The 23,472-nt window shown below is 47.2% G+C and overlaps 1 protein-coding gene across 5 annotated transcripts in view; it reads right to left on the bottom strand.

Moving 5' to 3' along the window:
- PTPN13 (protein tyrosine phosphatase non-receptor type 13) overlaps window positions 1–23,472 on the bottom strand; it is a 209,591-nt gene that overhangs the window by 152,269 nt on the left and 33,850 nt on the right. Inside the window, exons 1-2 of one of the 5 annotated variants that reach the window (XM_069978220.1) lie at window positions 14,979–15,433; window positions 10,355–10,503 (exon numbers count right to left, since the gene is read on the bottom strand). The exons of 1 other annotated variant lie outside the window; for it this stretch is intronic. In XM_069978220.1, the coding sequence (XP_069834321.1) occupies window positions 10,355–10,385 (31 nt within the window). In that variant the 5' untranslated portion in view covers window positions 10,386–10,503; window positions 14,979–15,433. 3 more of the 5 variants (XM_069978221.1, XM_069978223.1, XM_069978224.1) reach the window with 3 other exon arrangements.

Genomic DNA, 23,472 nt, shown 5'->3' with positions numbered 1-23,472 from the left:
TACCTGTATAACACTTGTCTGTGTCTTCTTTCTACTCTAAAATTGCTTAATTTCATCGGTGGACAGTGTGACCTAGGTGGGGCTGTACAGCAGTTAGGCCCCCTCTTACTATATGGACAGTGTCACCTAGGTGGGGCTGTACAGCAGTAAGGCCCCCTCTACTATATGGACAGTGTAATCTAGGTGGGGCTGTACAGCAGTTAGGCCCCCTCTTACTATATGGACAGTGTCATCAAGGCGGGGCTGTACAGCAGTTAGGCCCCCTCTACTATATGGACAGTGTCATCTAGGCGGGGCTTCATGGCAGTTAGGCCCCCTCTACTATATGGACAGTGTAATCTAGGTGGGGCTGTACAGCAGTTAGGCCCCCTCTTACTATATGGACAGTGTCACCTAGGTGGGGCTGTACAGCAGTTAGGCCCCCTCTTACTATATGGACAGGGTCACCTAGGTGGGGCTGTACAGCAGTTAGGCCCCCTCTTACTATATGGACAGCGTCACCTAGGTGGGGCTGTACAGCAGTTAGGCCCCCTCTTACTATATGGACAGTGTCATCTAGGCGGGGCTTCATGGCAGTTAGGCTCCCTCTACTATATGGACAGTGTCATCTAGGTGGGGCTGTACAGCAGTTAGGCCCCCTCTTACTATATGGACAGTGTGACCTAGGTGGGGCTGTACAGCAGTTAGGCCCCCTCTACTATATGGACACTGTCATCTAGGAGGGGCTTCATGGCAGTTAGGCCCCCTCTACTATATGGACAGTGTCATCTAGGCGAGGCTTCATGGCAGTTAGGCCCCCTCTTCCTGGCAATGGGACAGGGCTCAACTGCCGCAAAGGCCTGGCTAGGTGACACTTTGCACCGATGAAATGAAGTGAGAGTAAGGGGATGACAGTATCACTTTATTGTGGGCCAGGAGGCTCTTAATCTCAATATAGGTATAACCCACAACTATCAAACACTTTTAGCATGCCACAAATGTTGGAATGGGGATACCCCTTTATAAGGGACCTGGAACAGTACATGAAATTGTCACTGTGCTTCTAAAGAATGGAGTCAAATGTTGACATTGAAGGGGTGTTCCCATTTTGGAATTTTATGCCATACTGCTTGGACCAGTAAATCTGGAGAGTAACAAAACAGATACTCCATTGGTGCTGCTTGTGCATATGGCGACCCAACTGCTTTGATGGCAAATGCAACACGGCTCCATTCATATGATATGCCATCACTTAGAATAGACGGAAAGTTCCATTAAAATGTTTCAGGGCAATTGTAAAGGTCTTTGTATATAGTTACATATACGTAAATGTGGTACCCTCACAGATGGGCGCTATGTTCCTCCCATAATGTAAAACCATCTTTCTAACTGGTTAGGGCCATGATACAACCCTCACCAAACAAACCTTTACGGCATGTCCAGTCAATATGTTCTAAAAAGTCTATGTTGGAAAATCTACAATAAGGCAAGGTATCAAAGCCAGTCTTTGGTATATACAGTGTATGATACACGGTGAGACAGGCCACATCTGCAAAGAGTTTGTATGTTTTCTTCCGTGTTTGTGTGGTTTTCCTCTAGGTACTCTGGTTTCCTCCCACACCCAAAACATACAGATAGGTGAATTTACATTGTGAGCCCTAATGGGGACAAGGACCAAATAATTATAAAACAACCAAAAAAGCAGCCATTACCCAGTCCCCATCCACCAGTGTATGCGGGCGTTATATCACACAGACTCTGTCACTATTCAATGACTAATTGTGGGAATGTGGTAAATGACAGTTCACACTTTGCTCTATACTAAAAAAGGAAGTGACACGTGAATACACAGGTTTGTTCAACTTTAACCAGTTATTGGCCAGCAAATCTTAATATCCATCTCACTTCAGGATCCAACTAAAGGAGAAGTCAAATCATAGTTGAAATGGTCAGAATATTTATCACTAGTGAAAGGAGCGGTCCTGGAGGCAGGTAACAGCTTCTATAGGCCCCATTACACAAAGCGATTATTGGCCGTATTTAGTGTGAACCCAGCCTAAGATAGCAACTATCTGCAGACCGCCACTATTTCCTATGGGCGCAGCTCCCCGCCCCCCGCACTCTAAAAAGTGCCGGCAGCAAGTGGGGAACGAGGAACACCGCTCACTTGTATAGGGGCTTATATCATAAGAAATGTGTGAATGATCAATTGATTTGTTATCAATGTCTGATGTAAACCTGGGCCATAGGCACCTAAAGAAAAACTGGTAAAAGTTTTATTTTTTTTACCCTAAAATTTTACATCTAGATACCTAGAGAACAAAATGTATATCTGCAAGAAAAAAAGCAGTTCCATGTTTTCAAATCAACTGGTGTCAGAAAGTTACTGCATATAGATTTGTAACTTACTTCTATTTAAAAATCTTACATCTTCCATTACTAATCAGCTGCTGTATGTCATGCAGGAAGTGGTGTATTCTTTCCAGTCTAACACAGTGCTCTCTGCTGCCACCTCTGTACAGAACAGGAGAAGTTTTCTGTGGGGATTTTCTACTGCTCTAAACAGTTCTTGTCACAGACAGGAGGTGGCAGCAAAGAGCACTGTGTCAGACTGGAAAGAATACACCATTTTTGCAGGACATACAGCAGCTGATAAGTACTGAAAAGCTTGATATTTTTAAACAGAAGTAAATTACAAATCTATATAACCAGTTAATTAAAAAATATTTTCCCCCTTTTAAAAAGGATATTATTTTTTTTATTTGTTTAATAGTAGTACAATTCTTTCTCCTACCAGACGTTGCGTGATTTTCATGCACACAGTACGTATGTGAGTTTATGTATAGCAATGCTTCTGAGGACATGAAACCTTCAGGCTTTGGAGATTGATAAGTTCAGGATGAGGTACCTAGAGGGGCCGGAAGCAGCTTCATTACATGAATAAATGAAAGCTCATATGAAACATAGAAAAACTGGGAAGTCAGGGTCACTTTCTGGTTTTCATAAGCTCCACTCCTCCACAGGTCAGTATGGCACACAGTTTCTTATTAACAATCCTCAATATCCATTCATTTGGGAAGCGCCCAGCGGCTCTGGTCCACATTCCATAGCACAAAGGCATTGCATTCCAGTCTGCTGGTAGAATGGTAATCGGATTAGGTTTGGCCACTGTACAATCAAAAGGCCTCGGACCAGAGGTTAACTAGTGGCAAACCATGAAGTATTAACAAGTGACTACTCCTCCAATTAATATGCAGAGCTAGCCTGGCACAATGTCGGAGAATTACAAGATTATTATGCAAAGCCAGCTTCAAATGGGGTGTGAGTATAAATTATACAGGCAACTCATTAAGTTCAAGGGAGGCCTGGATTTTTTTTTGTGTGAAAAAAAAAAAAAAAATGTTTTCAAATCAACTAGTGCGAGAAAGTTATAGATTTGTAAATATTTATCTAAAAATCTCAAGTCTTCCAGTACTTATCAGCTGCTGTATGCCCTGCAGGAAGTGATGTATTCTTTCCAGTCTGCTCTCCACTGTGCTGTCACCTCTGTCCATACTCCAGAGCAGTAGCAAATTCCCATAGATATACAGTGGTGCCTTGGATTACGAGCATAATTCGTTCCGGGACCGTGCTTGTAATCCAAATCCACTCTTATACCAAAGCAAATTTTCCCATAAGAAATCATTGAAATGTAGACAATTGGTTCCACACCCCAAAAATCATTTTATAATCATTATAGCAGCAGTGTGTATAGCTGAGTGTGAGTGCAAGCACATTATAGCAGCAGTGTGTATAGCTGAGTGTGAGTGCAAGCACATTATAGCAGCAGTGTGTATAGCTGAGCGTGAGTGCAAGCACATTATAGCAGCAGTGTGTATAGCTGAGTGTGAGTGCAAGCACATTATAGCAGGAATGGAGAGGATGGGAAACACAAGGACTGATACAGACTGCAGGGAGCATGAAGGAATGAGCAGGGCAGATGTGGACACAGTATAGCAGCACTCTCTGTCCGGGGAGAGAGGGGTTAAAGCTATAAAGAGATTACCCCCACAGTCCTGTCCCCTGATGCAAGCCCCAGCCTGAAGTGGATCTGCTATAAATTGGAAGGTGAGAGAGACTTCCTGGGTCAGAGTACTGTGTTGCAGACCCAGCTATGCAGGCCATGCCCCTCCCCCACTCACGCTCCCACCCAATACCAGGAGCTCTTAAACCAAAAGCAATGCTCTTAAACCAAGTCACAATTTTGAAAAACTGTGAGCTCTTCTTGCAAAACGCTCTTAAACCAAGTTACTCTTAAACCAAGGTACCACTGTATGTATATATATATATATATATATATATATATATATCTACAGTGGCGTAGCGACCGCGGTCGCAGGGGTTGCCACCGCGACCGGGCCGCTGCCAAGGGGGGGCCCGCGAGGCCCCCCTTACCACTGCACTGCCCGCCTCCCACTCCCTCTTGTGACCGCAAGCAATGTTTTGCTTGCGATCACAAGAGGCAGGGGCCCCCGGCTGTCTTGCGGCCCCCAGGGAGCTCTGTGTGCGGCGGGGGGGGGGGGGGGGGGGGAAGTACTTCCAGCGCAGGGAGCATCGCGTTAAGAAAAAAACAGGTCCCGCGAAGCTCCGCCCCCTCCACGCAGGCCCCGCCTCCCGCCGTGAGAAGCCCGCCAGCGCGTGTGACCTGGGGGCTACAGAAATCATGCAGGTGAGTATAGATTTTTTTGTTTTTAAGGGGATGATGGGGGTGTAGTGGTATGATGAAGGAACAAGAGGATGATGGGGTGTAGTGGTATGATGATGATGGAACAAGAGGATGATGGGAATGTAGTGGTATGATGATGGAACAAGAGGATGATGGGGGGTGTAGTGGTATGATGATGGAACAAGAGGATGATGGGGGTGTAGTGGTATGATGATGATGGAACAAGAGGATGATGGGGATGTAGTGGTATGATGATGATGAAACAAGAGGATGATGAGGATGTAGTGGTATGATGATGAAGGAACAAGAGGATGATGGGGGTGTAGTGGTATGATGATGATGGAACAAGAGGATGATGGGGGTGTAGTGGTATGATGATGGAACAAGAGGATGATGGGGTGTAGTGGTATGATGATGATGGAACGAGGATGATGGGGATGTAGTGGTATGATGATGGAACAAGAGGATGATGGGGATGTAGTGGTATGATGATGATGGAACAAGAGGATGATGAGGGGTGTAGTGGTATGATGATGATGGAACAAGAGGATGATGGGGGGTGTAGTGGTATGACGATGATGGAACAAGAGGATGATGAGGGGTGTAGTGGTATGATGATGATGGAACAAGAGGATGATGGGGTGTAATGGTATGATGATGATGATGGAACAAGAGGATGAAGGGGTGTAGTGGTATGATGATGATGATGGAACAAGAGGATGATGAGGATGTAGTGGTATGATGATGAAGGAACAAGAGGATGATGAGGGGTGTAGTGGTATGATGATGATGGAACAAGAGGATGATGAGGGGTGTAGTGGTATGATGATGGAACAAGAGGATGATGGGGGTGTAGTAGTATGATGATGATGATGGAACAAGAGGAAGATGAGGGGTGTAGTGGTATGATGATGATGATGAAGGAACAAGAGGATGATGGGGTGTAGTGGTATGATGATGATGGAACAAGAGGATGATGAGGGGTGTAGTGGTATGATGATGATGGAACAAGAGGATGATGAGGGGTGTAGTGGTATGGTGGTGGAACAAGAGGATGATGGGGGTGTAGTGGTATGATGGAACAAGAGGATGATGGGGGGTGTAGTGGTATGATGATGATGGAACAAGAGGATGATGAGGGGTGTAGTGGTATGATAATGGAACGAGGATGATGGGGATGTAGTGGTATGATGATGGAACAAGAGGATGATGAGGGGTGTAGTGGTATGATGATGATGGAACGAGGATGATGGGGATGTAGTGATATGATGATGGAACAAGAGGATGATGAGGGGTGTAGTGGTATGATGATGATGGAACAAGAGGATGATGGGAATGTAATGGTATGATGATGATGGAACAAGAGGAGGATGAGGGGTGTAGTGGTATGATGATGGAACAAGAGGATGATAGGGGTGTAGTGGTATGATGATGATGGAACAAGAGGATGATGAGGGGTGTAGTGGTATGATGATGATGATGATGGAACAAGAGGATGATGGGGGTGTAGTGGTATGATGATGATGGAACAAGAGGATGATGAGGGGTGTAGTGGTATGATGGAACAAGAAGATGATGAGGGGTGTAGTGGTATGATGATGGAACAAGAAGATGATGAGGATGTAGTGGTATGATGATGATGATGGAACAAGAGGATGATGGGGGGTGTAGTGGCATGATGATGGAACAAGAGGATGATGAGGGGTGTAGTGGTATGATGATGAAGGAACAAGAGGATGATGAGGATGTAGTGGTATGATGATGATGATGATGGAACAAGAGGATGATGGGGGGTGTAGTGGTATGATGATGGAACAAGAAGATGATGAGGATGTAGTGGTATGATGATGGTGATGATGGAACAAGAGGATGATGGGGGGTGTAGTGGTATGATGATGAAACAAGAGGATGATGAGGGGTGTAGTGGTATGATGATGAAGGAACAAGAGGATGATGAGGATGTAGTGGTATGATGATGAAACAAGAGGATGATGAGGGGTGTAGTGCTATGATGATGAAGGAACAAGAGGATGATGAGGATGTAGTGGTATGATAATGATGGAACAAGAAGATGATGAGGATGTAGTGGTATGATGATGAAAGGGCAGGAGGATGAAGGGGTAGTAGTATTATGGTGGAGGTGGTTGTAGTATGATGATGGAGGGGCAGGAGGATGAAAGGGGTAGTAGTATGATGATGGAGGGGCAGGAGGAGGGGACAACATGGGGGGCATCTGTAAGGGGGATAAAATGGGGGGCATCTATATGGTTGATAACATGGGGGCAATCTATATGGGGGATAACATGGGGGGCATCTATAATAGGGACAACACAGGGGGCCATCTATAAGGGGGGAAACATTGGGGGGCCATCTATAAGGTGGAGTACACAGGGGGTGTATACAATAGGGGGATATGTACTATAAGGGAGTCACATAGAGTCAGGCTACCCACTAAATGAGGGTGTAAAGGGGCCAATACAGATGTGCAGTTTGTAGAGAGATGAGGATGGTGCCAGTGTGAGGAGCCTAATATGTTTGTCTGGCAGATTCTGTGGATTCGTGGCTCCAAAAAGTTCTCATATTGGCCCTGGGCAGATGGAGAAGATGAAAAGGGAAGAACTCCGATCAGAGAAGACGTCCCCTGTGAGTCACCTGATATATTTGCACTGTAATGTATATGGTGTATAGAGCCTGTGTAGAGCTGGGGCCACCTCTATATGACTGGATGAGGTGATATTGGTCTATGTACAGAGGATTTTATTCAGTAGCAGCGGTTGTGTTAGTCAGTATGTGGTAAGGGGGGGGGGGCCCGAGTTGACCTCTTGCACCAGGGCCCAAGAGACATTAGCTACGCCCCTGTATCTCTATATACACACACACCAGCCAGACCACTGCTTTTCTTTTGTAGTGATGGTTCTGTAACCTAGACAACGACCTGTCAACAATGGGAGGTGAAGAGCCACATATCAGGAGGAGACAAGTTTGCTAAATGAATGTACTGGCAAAAATATTTAACCTAACAAGTCCTACAAGTATAAGTATATTAGTTGAGATGAGAACACCCCTTTAATTGAAATCTCAGAACCGTGTAACAGAACAAGTAAGACTCCTCTTACCGATCTGCAGAGTGGTATGGTAAGTATTACTTGTTTTGTAATTTTACACCATTCGTTACATTTTTCAATGACACGGAAGAGGTCGGACAACCCTTGAACCAGCCATTTTTCCATCAAAAGAGGTCACAGTGTTGCAATCTGCAGAAACATGATGCAGATGAGTGCAGTCTCTGAGTTATATGACTGCTGAAGGGTGATTTGGGGGGGGGGTACATATTTATGAAAAAGAGGAAGAATGGCGTACACTTGTATATACGTCAATACAAAGATTTTTGGTCAGGTATATTTATAATGTCCTCTGGGGATTGACAATCAGGTACTATACCAAGGAGAGCTATATATATATGTGGAAGGGTAAGCTGGGAGCACCTCGCATGCCCTCAGGCACAACGTGGCAGCCTATTAGTTATCTGCCGTCACAGGAGAAAAAATAAAGTCTCATTTTTGCATTTAACTAAAAAGATCACAAAGCCCCTCAATGAAACCAACAAAGGAAGACGTGCTGTAACTAGGAGTAATTTCCCAAAAACAGATCACACCATTTGTCTATGATCTCTACCCTTAGCGTAGACCCAGCACCTGCGAGAACAGATGATCGAATGAAACCAAGCCCAGGTATATATCCGAGCCCAATATACTCCTCATGACTGACAGTGACTACACCCAAGCAGTGGCTGAAAATGTCCAACATGTTAAAGGGATTTTCCCCCCAAGAGTTAAAAAAATAAAAAGCTCCCAGGTCTTACTCACCAAGTGTGGGTCACGGAGGAGGGGGGATCGGCACCGGCACAGGGATGCCATGGCGCGGTCCTTTTTTTGAACCACCACCCGGTTCCCATGCACAGTGCCAGTCTATTCCCGAGCACTGGTACGGAGCACTGGTGACGGGCCCGATGGCCTCCAGTGTGATGTTCTTCCCTCCCCTCTGTGACGCTGCTCCATTAGAATCAATGAGGGGTCCGGTGGGCCCGCCTCCAGTGCTCTGTGACGGTGTTCGGGAATAGACTGGCACCGTGCATGGTAAACGGGCGGCAGTTCAAAAAAAGGACCACGCCACGGCATGCCCACTCCAGTGCCGATCTGTTCATGTAAAAAACACAAAGCAATGTACCTGATGGTACAATCGTTTAAAATTTTTGGTGAACGTGAGGCTTATTGTCAAAAAAAGGGGATGGGGACAGCAACAGATGGTGTAAATCACTCAGAGGAGAAGACAATAACCATCTCTAGTACAATGCCAGCTTTATACATGTCCTAGCACTAGGTTCTCATCAATGTTTAAGATGGTTAACAAAAGCAGATCAGTAATCTTATTTCCCAGCACGCAGCATTTCCACCACCGCGGTGACATCCCTGCACCCTTCCACCATACTATATCTTATAGCAGTGCCATATGGAAGGAGCTTAATGCAGGACATTCCCCATGATGCCATCCACATCCACCTTCTGACCTAAGCTACTAACTCCCCAGCTGGCCTCCAATATCAGCGGCCCTAGCCGAGACAGAATGAGGGAGTAGAAGCAGATTCCAGATTAGCCATCACATCTTTATTATTTGTACTTGTACAATATGCTAATTTGCATCTATGGCCTAAAGCGCCACTATCAGCCGCCTAGCCTGCCCTCCCACTATACATATTCATATATACATGGCTAGGCCGCTTGTTACAGCGCATGTGCAGGAAGCAGCCTAGCTATACATATATGAATATGCATAGTGGGCGGGCCAAGCGGGTGCTCCGAATCCGCTAATTAGCATATCAGCAATTAGCAGAGAACAACCGTATACCGGACCGTATGAATTACAGACCGGCAATCCTGAGGTAAAAAGGGTCTGGCTCATATCAGCAGGTTCACTTTAAAGATATTCTCCATAATCAATATAATGTTCCTGATCAACAATGCCGGAAAGTGCCATTTACAATAAGGCCATGTGGATTATAATAGGGGCGTTTCGGGCGGCAGCCCGGGGCCCTGAGCTCCTGGGGGGCCCATGACCACCCAAAAAGACTTATACTTTCAGTGGTGTACTGTCTCCTGGCTACAGTTCCGCCATGATTTGCAAAAAATCACAGTTTTTTAATGGCAATTTTGCACAAATCAGGACATCATGACATTATCTATCCTGTACTATGAACGCCAGGCTAGTGCTACCATAGTTACAGTGGGGTGGGAGGGCCCAGGCTTGGTGAACAGCCCAGGGCCTATGGTAAAGTTAATCCGCCCCTGTGTATACCACTATACCAAGCACTAAGATACCTATACTAAATACCTGGCGCCCATCTATGCTGACCTCACATTTACAGGTCAGAGAAACCAAACAGTATAGGAAGTAATGGGCCTTCTGCTTCTAATAGTCCCAAGGTGATGGAGGTAACAGGTCACTCTCCATAGTAAGTGTGAAGACTTGAGAAGTGTTATGATCCTCTAGCACAGTCCACCCAGGTTCCAGAATTCTCTCTTTTTTACAATATCTGACTTTTACAGGAAATCACAGAATATGGATGTAATAAAGACTCCTCGGAGACAAATGTCTGAGTGGCGTATGACTCACCTATAGAGTACTGGGGAATAAAAACTTGCATCACATTGCAGTAATGGGGTTATGGTTCAATCCCAAACTGTTTAAATGGCTTCCCATGAACCTTGTCCTGCATATAATGGGGTATTCCAGATGGTATTTATGAATATTTAGGCTCAGGCCTGTGCAAAATAAAAAAATAAAAAATAAATTTATATATATATACACACACACACATACTCACCTCCCCTTTCCCCTCCTGCCACCGTTGCGCAGCACTTGTGTTAGCACACAAATCTACCTGCTCCACTTATCAGCGGCTGAGGTAGGGCGCTACTTAAGTACTTGAGTTAGTGACCAGCTGTATGAGCTGGTCCTTGTGCCAACACCGACACAAGGAAGTTCTGCGCAGTGGGACAGGGATCTATGACAATGGTGGCAGCAGTTGATTGGGGAAGGTAAGTATTTCAGTTTTGTTTTGTTTTTAAACAGGGACCTAAGTCTGAAACTTCATAAAAAGAAACTTCCCCTTCAAGTGTTAGTGGTGAAACCGATGCGCAAGTACATCCTATAGGGCACAGTTAACCAATCACAGCACAGCTTTTATTTTGTATTCTAATGTGCTGCTTGGTAACTACGGACAACAAAGACAGACTTTCTTTTACACATAAAATGCCCCTATGTAGATTGTATAAGTTTATGAATTACAGCTAGGGGTGGGGGCTACTACAATGTGCTGCTGGTTTTGAGGGATATATATATCTTGCTTACATACATATAAGGTCATTTAGTCATGGAATTGCACTTACATAAAGGAACTAACATTACTAGAACAGAGAACACATAATACAATGTATAGGTTACAATGGATTACAGAGGAAGAACTTTTCCCTTACAGTTAGTTATACCCAGTGGCAGCGCTCTGAGCACCGTCAATGGTATTTCGTAAACTATAATAATAAGTCACAACCCGGAGCTATGTCTGCCATGTCAGGCTGCGGTATAAACACTGCAAGTCCTGGAAGAAACTTCTTGTGCTCTCACCCTGTCCTGGTCTGGAGGGGGGAGGAAACATCATCATGGGAGTAAGCGTGAAATCACACAAAAAGCAAAGGGACCGACTTCATGGACTGACTGAGAATCACTTCATCCATCAGAGGAATTACATGGTGGGAAGAGGCGGCAGGACTAGGCTGCTCCAGCATAGAAACCCCTGGAATCAACAGGTCTGAGCAGCCCACCCCCCTCCAATGTCCAGAGCTGGGGGGGGGGGGGGGGGGGTACTGCCTGCAACTCCTGAGAAAAGGGTCTGTCCAGTTATTAACACATTCACTGCCACAAGGGGGAGGCGTCATTATCATTATTTATTCCTACCCTATGTTATATTATATTCTCACCCTATGTATCCACATACAGTGGATGGAAACAATCCTGCACTATTAAGAAACAAGCAACAAGTGTCTGTGCTCTCCCCCCAGTAACAGAGTATACAGGGCAGGGGGGTTAGGCAGAGTATACAGGGCAGGGGGGTTAGGCAGAGTATACAGGGCAGGGGGGTTAGGCAGAGTATACAGCGCAGGGGGGTTAGGCAGAGTATACAGCGCAGGGGGGTTAGGCAGAGTATACAGCGCAGGGGGGGTTAGGCAGAGTATACAGCGCAGGGGGGGTTAGGCAGAGTATACAGCGCAGGGGGGGTTAGGCAGAGTATACAGCGCAGGGGGGGTTAGGCAGAGTATACAGCGCAGGGGGGGGTTAGGCAGAGTATACAGCGCAGGGGGGGTTAGGCAGAGTATACAGCGCAGGGGGGGTTAGGCAGAGTATACAGCGCAGGGGGGGTTAGGCAGAGTATACAGCGCAGGGGGGTTAGGCAGAGTATACAGCGCAGGGGGGTTAGGCAGAGTATACAGCGCAGGGGGGTTAGGCAGAGTATACAGCGCAGGGGGGGTTAGGCAGAGTATACAGGGCAGGGGGGGTTAGGCAGAGTATACAGCGCAGGGGGGGTTAGGCAGAGTATACAGCGCAGGGGGGTTAGGCAGAGTATACAGCGCAGGGGGGTTAGGCAGAGTATACAGCGCAGGGGGGTTAGGCAGAGTATACAGCGCAGGGGGGTTAGGCAGAGTATACAGCGCAGGGGGGTTAGGCAGAGTATACAGCGCAGGGGGGGTTAGGCAGAGTATACAGCGCAGGGGGGGTTAGGCAGAGTATACAGCGCAGGGGGGGTTAGGCAGAGTATACAGCGCAGGGGGGGTTAGGCAGAGTATACAGCGCAGGGGGGGTTAGGCAGAGTATACAGCGCAGGGGGGTTAGGCAGAGTATACAGCGCAGGGGGGTTAGGCAGAGTATACAGCGCAGGGGGGTTAGGCAGAGTATACAGCGCAGGGGGGTTAGGCAGAGTATACAGCGCAGGGGGGTTAGGCAGAGTATACAGCGCAGGGGGGTTAGGCAGAGTATACAGCGCAGGGGGGTTAGGCAGAGTATACAGCGCAGGGGGGTTAGGCAGAGTATACAGCGCAGGGGGGTTAGGCAGAGTATACAGCGCAGGGGGGTTAGGCAGAGTATACAGCGCAGGGGGGTTAGGCAGAGTATACAGCGCAGGGGGGTTAGGCAGAGTATACAGCGCAGGGGGGTTAGGCAGAGTATACAGCGCAGGGGGGTTAGGCAGAGTATACAGCGCAGGGGGGTTAGGCAGAGTATACAGCGCAGGGGGGTTAGGCAGAGTATACAGCGCAGGGGGGTTAGGCAGAGTATACAGGGCGGGGGGTTAGGCAGAGTATACAGGGCGGGGGGTTAGGCAGAGTATACAGCGCAGGGGGGTTAGGCAGAGTATACAGGGCGGGGGGTTAGGCAGAGTATACAGGGCAGGGGGGTTAGGCAGAGTATACAGGGCAGGGGGGTTAGGCAGAGTATACAGCACAGGGGGGTTAGGCAGAGTATACAGCGCAGGGGGGTTAGGCAGAGTATACAGCGCAGGGGGGTTAGGCAGAGTATACAGCGCAGGGGGGGTTAGGCAGAGTATACAGCGCAGGGGGGGTTAGGCAGAGTATACAGCGCAGGGGGGTTAGGCAGAGTATACAGCGCAGGGGGGTTAGGAAGAGAATACAGCGCAGGGGGGTTAGGCAGAGTATACAGCGCAGGGGGGTTAGGCAGAGTATACAGGGCAGGGGGGTTAGGCAGAGTATACAGCGCAGGGGGGTTAGGCAGAGTATACAGCGCAGGGGGGTTAGGCAGAGTATACAGCGCAGGGGGGTTAGGCAGAGTATACAGCGCAGGGGGGTTAGGCAGAGTATACAGCGCAGGGGGGTTAGGCAGAGTATACAGCGCAGGGGGGTTAGGCAGAGTATACAGCGCAGGGGGGTTAGGCAGAGTATACAGCGCAGGGGGGTTAGGCAGAGTATACAGCACAGGGGGGTTAGGCAGAGTATACAGCGCAGGGGGGTTAGGCAGAGTATACAGCGCAGGGGGGTTAGGCAGAGTATACAGCGCAGGGGGGTTAGGCAGAGTATACAGCGCAGGGGGGTTAGGCAGAGTATACAGCGCAGGGGGGTTAGGCAGAGTATACAGCGCAGGGGGGTTAGGCAGAGTATACAGCACTCACCTCGTGTGGGGGCTGAGCAGAGTATACAGCACATACAGCACTCACCTCGTGTGGGGGCTGAGCAGAGTATACAGCACTCCCCTCTTGTGGGGGCTGAGCAGAGTATACAGCACATACAGCACTCACCTCTTGTGGGGGCTGAGCAGAGTATACAGAGTATACAGCACTCCCCTCTTGTGGGGGCTGAGCAGAGTATACAGCACATACAGCACTCACCTCTTGTGGGGGCTGAGCAGAGTATACAGAGTATACAGCACTCACCTCTTGTGGGGGCTGAGCAGAGTATACAGCACATACAGCACTCACCTCTTGTGGGGGCTGAGCAGAGTATACAGCACTCACCTCTTGTGGGGACTGAGCAGAGTATACAGCACATACAGCACTCACCTCTTGTGGGGGCTGAGCAGAGTATACAGCACTCACCTCTTGTGGGGACTGAGCAGAGTATACAGCACATACAGCACTCACCTCTTGTGGGGGCTGAGCAGAGTATACAGCACATACAGCACTCACCTCTTGTGGGGGCTGAGCAGAGTATACAGATTATACAGCACTCACCTCTTGTGGGGGCTGAGCAGAGTATACAGAGTATACAGCACTCACCTCTTGTGGGGGCTGAGCAGAGTATACAGAGTATACAGCACTCACCTCTTGTGGGGGCTGAGCAGAGTATACAGCACATACAGCACTCACCTCTTGTGGGGGCTGAGCAGAGTATACAGAGTATACAGCACTCACCTCTTGTGGGGGCTGAGCAGAGTATACAGAGTATACAGCACTCACCTCTTGTGGGGGCTGGGCAGAGTATACAGCACTCCCCTCTTGTGGGGGCTGAGCAGAGTATACAGCACTCACCTCTTGTGGGGGCTGAGCAGAGTATACAGAGTATACAGCACTCCCCTCTTGTGGGGGCTGAGCAGAGTATACAGCACTCACCTCTTGTGGGGGCTGGGCAGAGTATACAGAGTATACAGCACTCCCCTCTTGTGGGGGCTGAGCAGAGTATACAGCACTCACCTCCTGTGGGGGCTGGGCAGAGTATACAGAGTATACAGCACTCACCTCCTGTGGGGGCTGGGCAGAGTATACAGAGTATACAGCACTCCCCTCTTGTGGGGGCTCCTCTAGTCTCTGGGCATCAGTCTCCAGACTTTCCTCTCCCTCTCCCGGATCCCTCCTTCAGGTCCCGGTGTCAGATTACTCGTCCTGGAAGTTCTGCAGAGTGAGAGCAGGAGCAGAAATCCTCCAGAAAGGCGGCGGGGAGCCGAGCATCTCCCGGTGCAGACACTGCCGGGGCCCTGTGTACCCGGGCACAGCAGCACATGCCAGGGGCAGAGGTCACCGAGTCCCGGCTGTCCCCGGATAGACGGGAGGACGCGGGGCAGTGGGGGGCGTCTGGCAGCGATTATCCGAGCCTGTCCCGTGTGTTTGCCATGTCCAGCTGGAGTTCCCTCTTTGTTGTGAAGCCGCTGCTGTGCCGTCCCCGTGTGGGGCTGGTTCTGTAACCATTGAAACAGGGACGCACAAGCTGCCTATCAAACTGCCAGGCTCTCCCTCCCTGACTCATCCCGCTCCACTCCCCACCGACTGGGCAGAGGCTCTCTGCTGCCACCTAGTGCTGTTCTCCCATCTCTGCAAGGGCTCACTTCATTTCTATTCACAATGGATTTTGGGTTGATGTTCATACTGAGGAACAGGCGAAGAATTTCAAGCGGAATCCACACTTAATTTTACGCGTATTCCGCTGGAAATTCCGCTCATAAAATCTGCACAGAACAATGTCTCATTGTGTTCAATGGGATTTCCACTTTTTTGTTCACACAAAATAATTTAAACACAGAATGTTCCGCCGCTGATCTGCTTTTCACATGCCAATTCTTTGGGTGGGTTCACACTACAAAATACGGGCAGATAAAACGCTGCGAATTCCGGCACTCGCGCCTATGGCATTTCCCGCCCATCCCATAGACTCCATTCTATGGTCAGGGGATTTCCACTGTCCGACGAAAGAACTGACATGTCAATTATTTCAGCGGACGGCGGAATCCGCCCAACCATAGAGTGGAGTCTAAGGGATGGGTAGAAATGAGCATGGGGGTGAGCAGCGGATTATCCACCCCTATTCTGTAGTGTGAACTTACCCTTGGGGCGGATTCCATTAGAGAAATCTCATAGAAGTCATTGGGCCACATGTATCATCCAGCGAACGGATGATTTTCGGCGGAAAGTGCCGATTTGCGTATTTTTTTATACGCAAATGGCACTTTCCGCCGAGTACGCCAGGGGGCGGAAAAGGGGCGGGAAGTGGGCGGAACGGAGGGCGCGGACTCAGAGTCCGCGCGATTTATCATCCGTTCCGCCAAAATGTACGCCGAAAACCTACTCCAGTCCTCAGCTGGCGTAGGTTTTCGGCGGTGCGCAACGGCGCACACGGGATTTATGTAGAGGCAGTCCGCCTCTACATAAATCTCCGTAGCGCCGGAGCTGCGGGGGCATTTTTACGTCCGGCGTAAAAAACGCCGGACTTAATAAATGCCTCCCATTGAGTCTTTGAATTTCTGCATTTTTGCTAAAATTCAGCTTGAATTCTGCGCCTATTCCACCAGAGCTGAAGGAGAGGAAATTTGAAGCAGAAAACTTTCCTCGCCAGTGTGAGCATACCTTAGGATATGTTCACACTGAGCAATAGGGAAGAAAATTTACCCTTCCTGAGTTGGTGCAGACTTTGTGCAGAATTCCGCACAAGATTGTGGGCTGAATTTTGGAGGAGACTTACACAATGTTGCAAAGGATGCTTGCAACACATATTCAGCGCATATTCCACGGCATAGTCAGAAAACAGAAATTCAAAGCCCCATTGACATGTGCCGTACCCTTGTCGCTATTCATAATACAGAAGCCGGGGCCCAATACGAAGATTGAGAGGCGTACAGAGGTCGTGTGCTGTCCCACCACAGGTGTTTTCAGTCTGGGCACCTAATGTAAAAGCCCTGTACCGTAGAGTAAAGTGGTAATGAAGTTGTACCACAAGATGTCACTATGTATTATTTTGTATACTGCACAGCTGTAGTCATTCAAGGGTTACTGTTGTATTTTGTGATTCTGTGCACCAATGAGAGAGACCCTTTTCTCCCTACCTATCTCTATTCTCTTCTATACACTCTCTTCTCCACTCACAGAGGCTGTTACACACATCCTGTAGGAAGTAGTTATATAGGGAGAGGAAGTGTAGGACCCCTTTAGTTAGTTCTTCTCTGATTCTTAGTGGAGCAAGACACACGGATCAGGCATCCCTGCTGAACTTAAAGGGGTAGTGCGGCGCTAAGAAATTATTCACAGAATAACACACATTACAAAGTTATACAACTTTGTAATGTATGTTATGTCTGTGAACCGCCCGAAGAAGACGTCACTGACTGAAGATCGGAGACGGAGGTCGGCACGTGACAGGTATGTATAGCGCACCACACTTCTGGGTACACGGGTGGGGGTGGTGGGACACGGGGAAGGGGGCCATTCACAGACATAACATACATTACAAAGTTGTATAACTTTGTAATGTGTGTTATTCTGTGAATAATTCATTACCACCGCACTACCCCTTTAACCAGGAGCCTGGCCCTGCCACGTTCCCTGTCCGGGACAGACCAGCTGTGTTAGTGGACACGTATGAGAACACAGAGACTTTCTTTCCTAAAGCTACGCTTACACTCAAGATGCAGTGCTAAACACTTAAAGTGACTGTACCACCAGGCCCAGGCTGAAGCACTGGAGGCGGCCCGACCCACCCTTAGTGGGAGGAAACCCCCACCCCGCTATGATAGGGTTCCATTGATTCTTATGAAGTCACGTCATGGAGGGGCTGGGGTTTCTTCCCACTGGGGGTGGGTCGGCCCGTCTCCAGGGCTTTTGTCTGAGCCTGGTGGTACAGTCACTTTAAGGAGGACAAGTCAGAGAAGACCTCAACCCTTGATGTGAACCTATCTACAGTGCAGTGCAGTCTCCTAGACCGCATGTTGCCCATAACCACCGAACATTGACCGTAACCACCGCACGTTGCCCCTAACCACCCCAAATTGCCAGTGACCCCCTCCAGATTGTCCGTAATCACCCCAGATTGCCCGTAACCACCCCAAAATACATGTACCCACCCCAGATTACCTATAAGCACTTAAATTTATCCGTAACAATCCCAGATTGTCTGTAACCCCCCCAGGTTGCCCGAACCACCGCAGGTTGCACATAACCACCCCAGGTTGCCTGTAATCACGCCAGATTACATGTATCCCCCCAGATTGCACTTAACCACCGCGCGTTACCTCTGACCACCGCACATTGCCACTGACCACCGCACATTGCTTCTAACCACCGCACGTTGCCTATAACCACCCCAAATTGCCAATGACCCCCTCCAGATTGCCTGTAACCACGCCAGATTGCCGTAACCAACCTATGTTGCCAGTAACCTCCCCACATTGCCCGTAACCACCCTACATTGCCCGTAACCATCGCACATTGCCCGTAACCACAGCAGGCTGCCCCAGATTGCACATAACCACCGCACGTTGCCTGTAACCACCCCAAATTGCCAGTGACCCTCTCCAGATTGCCGTAACCACCCCAAATTACATGTACCCATCCCAGATTACCTATAAGCACTTCAGTTTATCCGTAACCACCCCGGATTGTCCGTAACCACCCCAGATTGTCCGTAACCGTCCGTAAGCACAGCAGGTTGCCTGTAACCCCGCGGACTGTCTGTAACCACAGCAGGTTGTCTGTAACCCCCGCGGACTGTCTGTAACCACCCCACATTGCCCGTAACCACAGCAGATTGCTTGTAACCACAGCAGGTTGCCTGTAACCACCCCTTGTTGTCAGTATCCACCCCAGGTTCCCCGTAACCACCCCAGGTTGCCCGTAACCACCTCCAGATTACCAGTAACCACCCCAGGTTCCCCGTACCCACCCCTCATTACCTGTAATCTCATTTTTTATTTTTTATTTTAGTAACTGCGCTATTCTAATAACTGTTACTAGCTGCAGTTTTGCTCCAGCAAATTGGCGCTCCTTTCCTTCTGAGGCCTTCTGGGTGCCCATACAGTGGTTTATGTCCACATATGGGGTACCGTTATACTCAGAAGAACCTGTGTTACAGATTTTGTGGTACATTTTTTCTCCTGTTCCTCGTGAAATTTAGAAATGTCAAACTAAACGAACATATTATTGGAAAAATTCGAGTTTTTTATTTTTACTGGCCAATTTTGAATACCTTCTTCTAATACCTGTGGGGTCAAAATACTCACCACACCCCAAGATGAATTCTTTGAGGGGTGTACTTTCTAAAATGGGATGAATTATGTTTTTTTTTTTTTACTCTGCTGACACTATATGGGCGCTGAAAACGCTCCTGGCACTCAGAAACTTCTGCAGCAAAATCTGCACTGAAAATGCTAATTGGCGCTCCTTCCCTTCTGAGCCCCGCTGTGTGCCCATACAGTGGTTTATGCCCACATATGGGGCACTGTTGTATTCAGGAGAAACTGCGTTACAGATTTTGTGGTGAATTTTCTCTTGTTCCTCGTGAAATTGAGAAATTTCAAACTAAACGAACATATTATTGGAAAAATTCGAGTTTTTTATTTTTACTGTCTAATTTTGAATATTTTCCTCTAATACCTGTGGGGTCAAAATGCTCATCCTACCCCAAGATGAATTCTTTGAGGGGTGCACTTTCCAAAATGGGGTAACTTATGGTTTTTTTTTCTCTCTGCTGACACTATAGGGGCTCTGCAAACGCACCAGTCGCTCAAAAACTTTGGAAATTTGGAAATCTGCATTGGAAAAGCTAATTGGTGCTCCTTCCCTTCTGAGCCCTGCTGTGTGCCCACACATTGGTTTACACTCACATATGAGGTACCATTGTACTCAAGAGAACCTGAGTTACAAATTGTGGGGTGTTTTAAATCTAAACGTATATATTATTGGAAAATTCAAATTTTCCAATTTTTTACGGCCTAATTGTGAATACTTTCCTCCAGCCCCTGTAGGGTTAAAATGCTCATTATACCCCTAGATTAATTCTTTTAGGTGTGTAGTTTCCAAAATGGGGTCACTTATGGGGGTTTCCAGTATACAAGCCTTCTAAATCCATTTAAAAAAAGAACTGGTCCCTAAAAAAAAAAATCAGTTTTGGAAACTTTCACAAAAATGTGATAATTTGCTGATAAATTTCTAAGCCCCGTAACACCCTTAAAAAGTAAAATATATTTACCAAATTATGCCAGAATAAAGAGGACATATCGGTAATGTGACTTAGTAACTAATTTATGTGATACGACTTTCTTTTTTTAAGAAGCAGAGAATTTCAAAGTTCATAAAATGCTAATTTTTTAAATTTTTTCATGATATTTTGATGTTTTTCACATAAAACACACAAAGTAGTGACCAAATTTTGCCACTAACATAAAGTGCCATATGTGACGAAAAAACAATCTCAGAATCGCTAGAATACGTTAAAGCATCACTGAGCTATAAGCGCATAAAGTGAGACAGGTCAAATTTAGAAAAATGAGCCTGGTCATTAAGGCCCAAACTAGCTGCAGCACGAAGGGGTTAAACTATGCATACTGCCTCCCTGTGGCACAAAACAACAAAAAAGCCATACTTACCCCTCCTTGTTCCCCCGCTGTAAGATCTTCTGATCCCAGCTGTTCTCCTGTTTTGGCATCTTCCACTGACATCACACTTTCCCCTTCTGCTCTGCAATAGGCTAAGAGGGGAGCAGGGCGTCATTGGAAGCTGTCGGACCTGGAGCACTGACGGGATCAGAAGATCACACAGCGGGGGAGCGAAGAGGGGTAAGTGTGGCTTGTCTGTTGTTTCATACCACGAAGAGGCAGTATGCATAGTTTAACCCCTAGACAACCCAAGCCATACCCGTATGCCATAATTAGCTACAGTGCTATGAAGCGAGCTTAGAAGCTATGAGCAGCCAGATTCTCACCATTAATGATGGACATTTAGGTGTAAGTGACAGGAGCAGCTACAGTCACAGACTGGGACCCTCCCAGTGAGTTCTACTTACCTTTGTGCTGTCCAATTAGTGATCTTTTCGTAGACCTTGCCTCAGGCAGGCTCTATGAGCAGAGCTCCGATAACACTGATCAATGCTTTGCAATGGCATAGTATTGACCAGTAAATCTAATCTAATGATTACATGTAATAGTCCCCCAATAAAAGTTAAAATCACCCCCTCTTTTCATTATACAAATAAAAAATTTCAAAATAATTAAATATATAAACATATTATATATTGTAGCATGGGCAATTGTCTGATCTATTAAGGGGTAGTGCGGCGCTAAGAAATTATTCACAAAATAACACACATTACAAAGTTATACAACTTTGTAATGTATGTTATATATGTGAATGACCCCCTTCCCCGTGTTCCCCCACCCCCGCCCGTGGACCCGGAAGTGTAGTGTACTATACATACCTGACGCGTGATGCCGGCCCCCCTCTGCCGTGTCATCAGATGCTCAGCTGTGATTGGCTGAGCACAGTTAGGCTCAGCCAAACGCGGCTGAGCAGCCAATGACGCGGCAGAGGGGGGCCAGCATCAGGGACGGCTGCAGTAATTCGGCCGGCCTCCCGAAGTTTTCATCATTGACAGAAGATCGGCGACGGGGGTCGACACGCGTCAGGTATGTATAGTACACTACACTTTCGGGTCCACGGGTGGGGTGGGGGGAACACGGGGAAGGGGGCCATTCACAGACATAACATACATTACAAAGTTGTATAACTTTGTAATGTGTGTTATTTTGTGAATAATTTCTTAGCGCCGCACTACCCCTTTAAAATATAACAACAGTGTTCCCGCATGGTAGAGATGAGAGATCTTTGAGCATGTTTAGGTTCAATCTCTTGGCATTTGATTACCGGCCATAATGCTGCCTTTGGCCACAAGAATGATTGGCAGGGCGGGGAGCCAATGGCTCTTCATTCTCAGTTTGATGCATTTAACCGTGCTAATTATGAGCTCTTAGACTGGGTTCACACTACGTCTTTGCAATCTGTTTTTTGCAAAAAAAACGGATGGAAAAAAAACGGATGCATGTGTGTGAATCCGTTTTAATCCCTTTTTCCATTGAATTCCATTATTTAAAAAAATGGATGCAAAAAAATTTATCCAAATAACGGATTGCAAAAACGTAGTGTGAAGCTATCATACAGTGAAAAGACTAGACACTGCGCCAGCTGGTGCTGAAGACAGCCCTGTTCTCTCCCTCTGCCGGTCTGGTATATATTCTATATCGGGTGCCCATTCTAAATTGGGTCCCATCAGGATTTCCCCGTAGCCCCGGTGGGCCAGTCCAAGCCTGACTAAGGGTATAACATTATGGAAATACCATTATGATGTATGAGGAGAGCAGTGTGTAATCCAAACAATCAAGCAATGGGTAAAACATAATATAGGATACAGAAATAACATTGTATACTGCAATCACGTTGTCCAAATAGAACATAATATTCTTCATTTTAAATATATTTTTCTGTTTAATTACACACAAAATTTCAATTTGAAAACTTTCATTACAAACTTCTGAACATGGAGTGCGCTATTTATTTGAGCAGAAGCAATAGCTTTGGCGCAGCACCAGGTTACATTAGGGAAATTGTTCAGCTCCCAGTAGGAAGCTATTTGTAATGAACTATTTCCTCAGCTGTAGCCGAATGCTGAAATATGAATTAGGCCTTACAAAGCTGGGACACTGCAGAGGCAGCAGTGGTCAGAGGAATAATGGCTTCTGTAATTGCTCGAGGAGACGTGATAGATTTGTTGGACAGCATGTTTTTTCCTTACATTTTATTTTTCATATGTTTGTTAAAGGAATTGTTTGTGAACCTAAACTAACCTAAACTAGGACTGAATTATTACTTGTTGAATTTTCATCTTGCCTTCCTCGCCTTTTATTGATAGAAACATGGAAGATTGTTGGCAGAAAAAGACCACTGGGTTCATCTAGTCTGCCCTGTCAGTAATTCCCTTCTTATTATCTTAGGATAGATGTATGTTTATCCCAGGATTTACCTACCACATCTGCTGGAAGTTTGTTCCAGGCATCTACTACTCTTTCAGTAAAGTAATTTTTTCTTGTGTTGTTTCAGACCTTTCCCTCAACTAATCTGAGATTGGTCCCCTCGTTCACGTGTTGCATTTTTTATTTAAACTGTGTGTGGGAGGGGGCACGGGAGGGAAACTGTCAGCTGTGTGCGCAGGGGAAAGGGCTGACAGTCTCCTGCACAGCTGACGGCTCCTTCCCATGCTGCGAACCCCCCCAACGCCCCACCAGCTGACAGTTTCCCCTTCCCCCCCCCCAACTGACAGTCTATGTCATTTCCATTTAGAAGATTCAAAATGATGATGTGTTATGTCTGTGTGAGAGCTGTCCCTCTCAGTTTGAGGCTGAAAACACCTAAAATTACATTTATGATACCCAGGTATGACTATGAAGTAGCAGAGCTGTATACAGTAGCGGTCTTGGGCACT

Source organism: Dendropsophus ebraccatus, chromosome 7 (assembly GCF_027789765.1).
Source record: "Dendropsophus ebraccatus isolate aDenEbr1 chromosome 7, aDenEbr1.pat, whole genome shotgun sequence".
In the NCBI taxonomy this organism is placed as follows: Eukaryota; Metazoa; Chordata; class Amphibia; order Anura; family Hylidae; genus Dendropsophus; species Dendropsophus ebraccatus.
The sequence above is the reverse complement of the archived record's forward strand: the minus strand, read 5'-3'. Positions and strand labels throughout refer to the sequence as shown.